This window comes from Telopea speciosissima, chromosome 8 (genome assembly GCF_018873765.1).
Source record: "Telopea speciosissima isolate NSW1024214 ecotype Mountain lineage chromosome 8, Tspe_v1, whole genome shotgun sequence".
NCBI lineage: Eukaryota > Viridiplantae > Streptophyta > Magnoliopsida > Proteales > Proteaceae > Telopea > Telopea speciosissima.
In genome coordinates this window covers 49,892,279-49,902,148 of record NC_057923.1, presented here as the reverse complement: position 1 = coordinate 49,902,148, position 9,870 = coordinate 49,892,279, and the positions used below count along the sequence as shown (strand labels likewise).

Here is a 9,870-nt window from a genome sequence, read left to right as displayed (position 1 = left end):
GATACCTTTTGAATAGGGGGGGAGAGGAGAAATACGAATTTTTATCCTCTCAATTACACTGCCCGTACTTGATCTTCAAGTACATCTAATAGAGGAAGGTGGACCTCACCTCAGGCAGTATGTTCGGATAATGGGTAGGATAGTCATTTCTGCCTCTTCTTTTAGATGCACTTGGGTCAAGTACGGACAGTATAATTGAGAAGATAAAGATCCGGGGAAATGCAAGTAAAACTGTAAAAATTTCATACGATAAAACCTGTCCCCTGTCACCAACGACTCACCCTTGACCTCTCACCAGAAAAGTATAAAGTAAACAATGGAGAAGCATTACCCAATCCGCCACGTGGAAGTATAATCTTCGTACAATTGTCCATCTGTCTCATCGTTCAGTATTCCGGGCCCACATAACACCCCAAAATCCATCTAAAGCTCTACTTTTTTCAAAGTTGGTGAGTTTCTAATTTTTTCTCCTGTTGCCTTCAGTTTTACAGTTGGGTGTTGAAGGGTGGTGATCATCATCTCATTCTTCAATCCAGCATGCAAACCTTAACCCCTTTTGACCATTTCGATTCACTTTCTGTAAATGATGATGGGGTTTTAGTTTTATTCTTTTCTTCCCTCACTCTGGATTTGAATTCTCACTTCCATGGCCGTATGGGATGTCGGAGATGTTTTGGATTTCTTGAGGAAGAATGGTTTCTCCGATGTAGAATCAGCTCTCAGAGACGATATCGTAGAGAGAGGCGATTTGAGTTCTTCAGATTTCGAGAGGTTTATGTTTCCAATTGCTCCTCCTCTTCCTCCGGTGAGAATTCGATTAGGTGGTCGACAATCGGAGGTTTCTAATGGTGTTGTTGATCGTTCCGATTCCATCTCTGATTCGTCAGATGATTTTGTTAGCATCGGTTCTTCTACCATCGTTGTTTCTCCCTCTGGTATGTCTCCAAATTTTGATTCCTTATCCCATAATTCGACTTCAGAATTGTCGATTTAATTAAAAAAAAATTTCATTTTTTCCTCTTTTCTTCTACTGGACTTTAGTAATATGGGTCATGTTCTTCTTTTGATCATAAAATTTGTATCTGCGATTGAGTTTTTTCTGTGTCATAGATTCCATAATCCATTGAAATTGTGCGCCTTGCTGATGTTTGACAGAGAATTTTGATTCAATGCTTTTAACTATGAGGTTGAGTTAATACCTGTGCATGTTTAACAGGTCTGACAAATCCATATGCCGTTTGGCCTGAAGCTGGACTTAAATCCGAAGCTTCATCTGATAGACTCTCTGAATTTGGTACTGCCCGTGATTACTATGACTCTGATGTTCTCTATGATACTAATTGGTACAGCGAGAAAGATGAGGGCTACCCTGAAAATTCCTCCTTCAGCGGACCCGAATTCTTTGGTTGTCCCAGTGAGGACAAGTATGTTACTGCGTCAGAGGCAGAGAGGCAATGTGATAGACTGTTTGGTATAAATTATGCAGCAGAAGGATTTCATTCAGTGACTAGTATTAATTGCTTGGACAAAGGGTGCTTTAATGATGCATCGATGGAAAATGGTATTTCAGTTGCTGAACATTGGAATAAGAATGCCCAACAGGAACATTCTGTTGAAGCAGGCTTTGAGGATCGGACTGGATGTTTTGGTTCTGCAGATCCTCTTTGTGACTGTTGTAAGGGAGAAAAAGATTATTACTGTGGGGAGTATGAGGATTATAACCACGTGAAGAGCTTGAAAGACCCTGAGCTGAAGGACATTCAGTTAAAGCTTGTGCCTGAATGCACCTTTTATTGCGATTCTAATTCAGAGCACCAAGGAAATGAGAGTTCGAACCACTCTATAAAAAAATGTTCTACAGAGAATGTAGATATGAAGTTCTGTAAGGACACCAATTTACATTCTCATGATTCAGAAACCGCTTGTCAACCATATGGAGATAATGATTATGTAATAGGAGATGGAGAAATGATAGGAGAGCCCGATGTATCTGGAATTGCAGGGGATAATGGGGATTGTGCTACTCCTATCGAGCATCTAGCATATGACATTGACAAGGATGAATATGAAATATTCAACCTAAGAATTATACATAGGAAAAACAGGTTTGGTGACTGTATCCTTCAACCTTTTCACTTCCATTAAGATTTAAAAGCTTAGCATGAGAGACTTCTTGGCCAACCAAAACTATGTATGAGCTAGAACATTCGAACGAGTCACCATAATATTTCCTCATAGTCAGACCTGGCAGAGCTCAGTTAATACATTTATCCTTTTTCCATCAGAGTTCGCTAATCCATAAAGGATCTGATACCAGTTACTTGGTCTTGGCCAAGATCTTAAAGCATTGGTTTGATTTTGGTCGTTTATACTGAAACACTTATATTCATTTTTGTGTGCCCTCCACAGGACTGGGTTTGAAGAGAGCAAAGATCTGCCTATTGTTCTGAATACCATCATAGCTGGCAGATATTACATCACAGAATACCTTGGTTCTGCTGCTTTCAGCAAAGTTGTTCAAGCACATGACCTTCATACTGGGGTGGATGTTTGTTTGAAAATAATAAAAAATGATAAGGATTTCTTTGACCAAAGTTTAGATGAGATCAAACTTCTGAAGTTTGTGAACAAGCATGACCCTGCAGATGAACACCACATCTTGCGCCTGTATGACTACTTCTATCATCAGGTACGTGCCTAAGTATCTTGGCCACTCTGATGCAGCTCTCAGCATAGAAACTGTAAGTTTAAGTGAATGGTCTCTATCTTTGACATCACAAGTTCATCTGACAAAGTGGCTGTAATCTCTCATTTCTTATTTTCCTTTGGCAACTTTCTGTAACATCTAAGCATGAGTGAAGGCTTTTATTTCGATTCCAACTTCAGAGACTGCAAAGATATTGCTAGATTTCTCCTCTCCTTGATAATTGTTACCAGCCTTATACCTCTAGAAGTAAATCATATCAAACTCAATCTTCTCTGCATTTGAGGGGTAACATGTCCTCTAGGTATTGTTGGGGTGTCCTATGCACTCCAAATTGTTGAAGCAGATTTGATTGGAGGAATCATTTGATCTCCTCTATGGCTTCAGAATTTTACCATTCTTTGGTCACTGGGAGGTGGTAAGTAAAACTATAATAGGTGATTTTACCACTATAATTGGCTAGTCTCTATTGCTGTGAGGTGTACCATTGACACTAACTCACATTATGAGGGTTTCGCTTCTGGTATCCAGATTGAACATCTCATACAGTGCCCGGATCAGCCAACGCTTTAACCAATGAGCTAGCCAATCAGGGTTTCATTGTCTATTTTGTAGCTTCTAATGCATACACGACTGTAGTCCTTGTGTATTTTTGGGTCCTGTGACTGTCTTGTACTCTTTCTTTTTCTTCTCAATACGATTTCTCTACTATATTTAAGAATAAATAAACAATGAGATCATTATCCAGACACTTTTTGTTTAATTTTGTTTGATCTTACGTGAGACTCTTTTTTCCTTTTTTGAACAACTTTACAGGAACATCTATTTATCGTTTGTGAACTCCTACGAGCAAATCTATACGAATTTCAGAAATATAATCAGGAATCTGACGGGGAGGTTTATTTCACATTGCGCAGGTTGCAGGTTGGAAACTTTGAATGTGATTATTTTTGGTCATCTTTTCGTTTTTAATATTACAAAAAATTCCTCATGAAAATAGAAGTTCATGTTCTTTTGAAAAATTAAAATACCCTTATAATTTACAAATCCTTGATGAAAAGGCCCCTTCTAAACTTCCATCAGTTTCATGATGGTCTCACCCTTTTTAACTTATCACTGTATTTGCACCTGGAAAATTTGGAATAAGAAAATGGTGGTTTTGCATAAGAAAGGATACTTTAAAGTCTCTCTCTCTTTCTTTTAAGATTCCCCTTGTTCTTCATACCAATCTTGTAAACTCAACTCATTCAATACTGTCTTTTCCAATTAAAGAGAAGTTTTCTATGGGGGTTTTCTCGCTTAGTCTATGTGAACTATAGGGGTGTCTTTGATTTTCTGTCGAGTAAGAGTATATATTAATTGGGCAAGAGATCTCTACTTGGTCGCATGGTCTCTACACAAGTGCCTGGGCCAATGGGGGAGCACACCTGGGTATCTACCCAGAGGGCAGAGGTGTCCTTTCATGGTGCCCTGTGAGAGGGCGTAGGAAACACCACCAAGTAGAGATCTTTTTCCCATATTAATTATATGTTTTTATGTGGGTAATCTTTGTAATTTATCCTTTTCCATTTAGTAGTCATTGGGTTAGGTCATCATTCTTCTCTTCTCATTTGACTAATGTATTGCATTACAAATTGATTTGAGATATTCGAGTTTGTACAAAATAATAAGTTTAATAATGTTATTTATTTATCATCTAGTATATAATTGGAGAGCAGAAAAAGGTTTCAGACACGGGTTAAAATGAAAAATCATTTGGCCATTCACTTTCTCAAAATGTCTGAAATTTAATTGTGGTTTTGTTGCTTTTATCAGATCATAACTCAACAATGTTTGGAGGCATTAGACTACTTGCATGGTCTGGGAATTATCCATTGTGATCTGAAACCTGAGAATATTCTTATCAAAAGTTACAGCAGATGTGAGATAAAGATCATTGATCTTGGGAGTAGTTGCTTTCAGACAGATAACTTATGCCTATATGTACAATCTCGCTCCTATAGGGCTCCTGAAGTTATACTAGGTCTCCCATATGATCAGAGGATTGACATTTGGTCTCTTGGTTGTGTCTTGGCTGAGCTATGCTCTGGTGAAGTAAGTTCTTCTAGTCTGTTTTTATTTGAATCAATCATACCATTAGTTTTTCTAGCTAATACTCTCATTTTAAACAGGCTTTCAAAATTCTTTTGGTAACTTCCATCCCCAGTTTACGTGGTATATATGCATGAATGTGTGTCCGTACTTGTCTATCTGTATTTGTATTATTCCATCTATCCAGTTGGACCAATGTAATTTTATATGCCCATTGTCTAGGTGAACTTATTGTCATAAATTATTCTATGCATGCTCACGTAGATAGGTCCATTTTGATATTTCCTAGTTATATCCTTAACATGAATCCTCTGATCATAGTTCATTTGCTGAAGGGAAATGTGATCTTACTCATTTCCTGTAACTGAATATCCTTAGGTCCTAATCTGAATTCTTATACATTTATGAAGAAAATGGAAGTAAACAGTGACATAAAGGTCCTCTGGTCCCTATCGATATTCAAAAACATATAATAGTGTGGGAGAGAACTAGAGTTGTTGAAATGTACATGCAAAAGTCTAATGCGAACATGAGACCTTATATTATATTTGCCACATTCAATGGAGTTCTGACTCTATCAATAGAAAAAGTATCCATCAATTTTTAATATGGCAGAAAAGGGAAACCATACCTTAATTCATCACCCATAAGGCCTTTGCTAGAATATGCCCAACTGAATCATCAAAAAAGTTTTGGGTTTCTAGGAGTGAACATCAGTCATTGAAAAAATGGATTTGATCACAAGATAAAGCTACCTTGATCAGAGATGTACCTCTTCAGTCCAATAAGACATGTATTTGCTCATATATTCATCATAGAAAGGCTTGCTGGCATGTGGAGCTTATTGTCCATGCTGGTGAGCAACAAATCCAACTTGCAGTGAAAACAAAATTGAGTGTTACCATTCAGGAAACATGACAACAATTCTCCGGTTCCTTCTATATGCTGATGCAGGCGTTCAAAGTTATTTTTTGGTGGATTTTATGCACAGTTGTAGAATTGCAAAAAGTAATGGAAGCATCTTGTACATATCCAGGGAATCTAGCAATCTTTCGTATAGTTTCTATTCACTACCATATGGTTCTATTTGCTGCCATATGGTTATGCTTTATGTGTATTTTCTGGTGTCAAGGCCTCTTATTAGGGCATGGGCTATTAAAAACTATTATGGTTCTTGTTATATCGGTATCATTTTGTCTACAGAGAGTCCCATGGTGTAATGGATATTATTATTTTTTCCACTCTAATGTCTGTGTTCTAACAGGTGCTTTTTCCAAACGATGCACTGGTAATTATACTTGCTCGCATGATTGGGATGCTTGGTCCTATTGATATAGAGATGCTGTTGAGGGCGCAAGATACTGACAAGTATTTCACAAAGGAATACGATCTATTTCATGTTAATGAGGTGTGTCTACATTCTTCTCCAACTTTAACAGATATTCAACTTCTCATGCTAGATGGTAACTGTCAAATTTTTTGCTCATATGCTCTGTCACTACTCACTATGATGAATATATGTGAAAAAGTTGAATACCATGGTTCACTCGAGACACATTATGAAGTTACTGGTTCAGAGAATCTTTGCCACTCATGCTTGTGGATATGTGGTTCCCAATCTGTTAATACCTCAGATTTGTTTGGGGATTGGCTGACCTTCGGAAAGTGTGAGGGGGCAACATACTGATGTAGTGAGGCCTGGGTATAGGGTGACATTTTCACTTTCTTCTCACTCTTCCTCTTACATTTATGTTATCAGGTCTGTTGAACGTCCCACGTACATAAGAAAAAAGTACTGAAATCTCAGTTAACATAGCGATGACCAAAGAAGTTGAACAAATTTTGTTGGGGTGGTTTGTTAAATGTCTATTTAGACAAGTAATAAGTTATTTATACTATTGGCTTCTTAATATCTTCTTCTGGATGAGGCTGTGGAAATGGTTAGGCACCCTTTGTTTATATCTACTATGTCTCTTATGATTGTGGCAACTTAAATGCAATATTTCTGCTTTATTGATCATCATCATTGCTTGAATCAGGGGTTAAATACCTGTTGAAGGATTCGTTCTTCTCTCAGGAACAATACACTCTCCTACATATATGTGTTCATCCAATGTGTCAATTTTCGCAGGTGCATCATCAGCAGATTTACCCTCTAAAACCTCCTGATTTTACCTCATGGTCATCATGGTCATTTATTTGGGTCTAAACTTTGGGTTTTTGATATGAGGTTTAACCGTTTAAAGTAGGTATGGATTTGGGGTTGGTCATAGGCTACTAGCGCTCCACCTTTGAGAATCTCCTGGCCCATTGCTAGACTGCCTATTGACTTCCATGGTGGCTATACATTTGTCTAGGATCTCACCTGTTTTTCTCTAAATGAATAAATAAATTTATTAGAAGACAGCCCAGCCACTGAAACAAGAAAAGTAAAATACAGCAGCAAACCAAACAGAGCAACCTCCATGCAGGGGAAAAAAACAAAAGACTACAATCGAGATTACCATGCTAATGGATAATACTCAAAGTAAGAGAAATCCTCCTAGCACACACTTTAGCTGTCTTGTAATAGCAGTCACTTCTAGAACCCAATTTAGCTGTGTTGGGTCTCACTATCTGATCTTTCTGGTATCTTAGGCATTATTGGAGTCTCTATTTATAGCTTTTGTTTTAGAATTAATTTTTATTGATAAATCTTGTAATTGGACTTCTCTTTTTGTTTTTAAACTTAACAATACATAATTATATGTAGGAGTCAAGATTTTCTGTGCAAGTGTGATGTGTAGCTCATTTTCAAACATCATCTTTGTTGTCTTCTGTCAACCATCTTCTGTTGAACCCTAAACAAGGGCAGCTGCAGAACATAATGATTGTTATCTGATTACTCTTCAGTGTACATTAATCAGGCAATCTCTCTCTCATTTCCACTTGGCTGATTTTTTCGTTCCCAACCAAACTCATTTTTATTTCTGTTCAATCACTATATCTTTTCTCTTACAAAAATAATTCAGAATGCAATAAGTACGCAACAAAATTCCATCTAAGGTTCATCATCTGTTCCAGAGTCCTCACTGCCACGTCCCTTCAATCATACGGGGGGAAATTGCACCATGATTTGCATACCCTGATCCAATTCATCTCTAAAACCATCTGTAACTGTGTAAGTTCACCGAGCTTTAACCAATCTACCCCCATTTGTGCAACCTTAGCTCTGATAAACTAGCCAATCGTTCTTTATCCACAAACTTGGATTTCTTTATAACAATCTTATAACCATCCATACTCTCCATCTTAATTATTGGAGAAATCAATTTTCACCCAGCTACACTCCAGAAACTGTATTTTATTTCGTCCTTTCAAGTTTCATTTGAACCTGTATCCTATATTCTTGGTGTTCTCCTTTTCTCTTCTAGAATTCTTTTGACACTTATAACATTTGTTCTCAGACTGTAATGTCATTTAACTCTGATTGATCGCATTTTCTTTCGTGCTCTTTTTCCTTTCTATTACATACCTCGTCCTTATTTTTTCTCATTTGAGCTGTGGCTATTTGTAGGATAGGGTTTTTTTTTTGGCAAATGCTAGGCCAAGGCATACATAGTATGACAGGGAACTTAGTGTAGCCGTACTGTGGGCCCACCCCTCTATGGGTAGGTGCCCCACTATACCGTTGCAACCCCCCCCCCCCGGGGGCGCGGGATATACTTTGGGAAAGCCTTCCCCTTTTTCCTTTCTTTCCCAACTGTCTGGTTTGCTCTTGGTCAGTTTGAATCCCTTTTCTTTGGTGGTTTATTTGCACCCCATCAAATGACAGAGGACTATTCTTTTCAATGAGGGTTGAAAACTAGTGATGTTTACTTGGACACTTTCATCTGTAGTTGAGGTTATTATTAGTCAACCATCTCTTGGCCGAGGAACCAAGAGCCTATGAGCTAGTTCTTCATTCAAAATCAAAATCATTGTTGACAGAACAGAGCACTTCTAATCTAAATTTTATTCTCTCTTTTCAGGAAACAAACCAAGTGGAGTACATTATCCCTGAGGAGTCCTCATTGGAGCATCATCTACAGGTTTCTGATGTTGGATTTATTGAGTTCATCAGTTATTTGCTTGAGATTAATCCACATAGACGGCCAACCGCAAAGGAAGCACTACAGCATCCTTGGCTGTCTTGCCCATATAAGTGAAGCTGTTCTTGAATATTTTACTGAGATTGGCATTGTGGGAATGTGTGGTGTTTTGAAGTTTTGAGTGGAAGCTCTTCGCTGTGAAAAAAGGTTTTGAGAGTGAGATTCTGCTCTGACTTTTTGTTGTTTAATGTCTATTGTGTGTACAGTGCTTGCAATTTTATTATTTTCAGAGGGTGAGCACGTAGAGTGCTTGCATTTTGAGCTTACAAATAATTAATTTTTTTCAATTTTTTTTTTGTTCTCTATAGATTTTCTATTTGATTACATTGTGTGCATATATGTCCAACTTGTGTCATCCTCTCTCCTCCGCTTTGAAAGATTCTTTTACCCTCCTGTGTCCAGTTCTCTGATTGGTGTATGCCCTTAGTTTACCAAAAGCTGATGGCATGCCAAACCCCTAGTTTTTTTCAGGCTAAATTTTTCTTTCACTCACAGTGAAGGGTCAGCCACAAATCTACCATCATCATTATTCCCCTATATTTATGTGTTGGAGGTTGAAATAGCCCTTCAATGTTTTCTTATGTCCATCCAAGAGCAATGATGGCCGGGGAATTCCTCCTTCACCATGGTTTAAAGAAAACTTGGTCCTATTTTCCATCTCTTTTGTTATGGCTAATGAAGAGAAGAGAGGCCGGGTAAAATAATAATAAAGATTCCGACCTTCTCAGGAGGAAAGTAAGATTTTTTTTTTTGAGAAAACTATGGATCACCATCGATTGATTAAGCCATCTGATAAACTAAGGTCCAGAATGATAATATGTTAAATGTCAGTCTCAAATTCAATCAGTTAAGCAGCTTCTCTTATTCCCTTCAGTTTCTTCTGTCCTTCCCCAACCCCCCCCCCCCCCCTCCCTCCTTGAAGGCTTCTCTTTGATACAACGAGAC

The 9,870-nt window shown here is 37.9% G+C and overlaps 1 protein-coding gene across 1 annotated transcript; it reads left to right on the top strand.

Moving 5' to 3' along the window:
- Window positions 1–498: 498 nt before the first annotated feature.
- Window positions 499–9,192, top strand: LOC122638234. The gene is made up of 7 exons (XM_043831100.1): window positions 499–935; window positions 1,217–2,105; window positions 2,410–2,689; window positions 3,521–3,628; window positions 4,520–4,798; window positions 6,060–6,203; window positions 8,806–9,192. The coding sequence occupies exons 1-7, from the start codon at window positions 647–649 to the stop codon at window positions 8,980–8,982; spliced, it is 2,166 nt and encodes a 721-aa protein (XP_043687035.1). The 5' UTR covers window positions 499–646; the 3' UTR covers window positions 8,983–9,192.
- Window positions 9,193–9,870: the final 678 nt, after the last annotated feature.

Bases quoted from the DNA above. Each gene is read 5' to 3' on its own strand.
- LOC122638234 (XM_043831100.1), top strand. From the start codon at position 647: ATGGCCGTATGGGATGTCGGAGATGTTTTGGATTTCTTGAGGAAGAAT. The intron at 3,629-4,519 runs GTTGGAAACTTT...TGCTTTTATCAG, and splicing joins TCACATTGCGCAGGTTGCAG to ATCATAACTCAACAATGTTT. The intron at 6,204-8,805 runs GTGTGTCTACAT...CTCTCTTTTCAG, and splicing joins ATCTATTTCATGTTAATGAG to GAAACAAACCAAGTGGAGTA.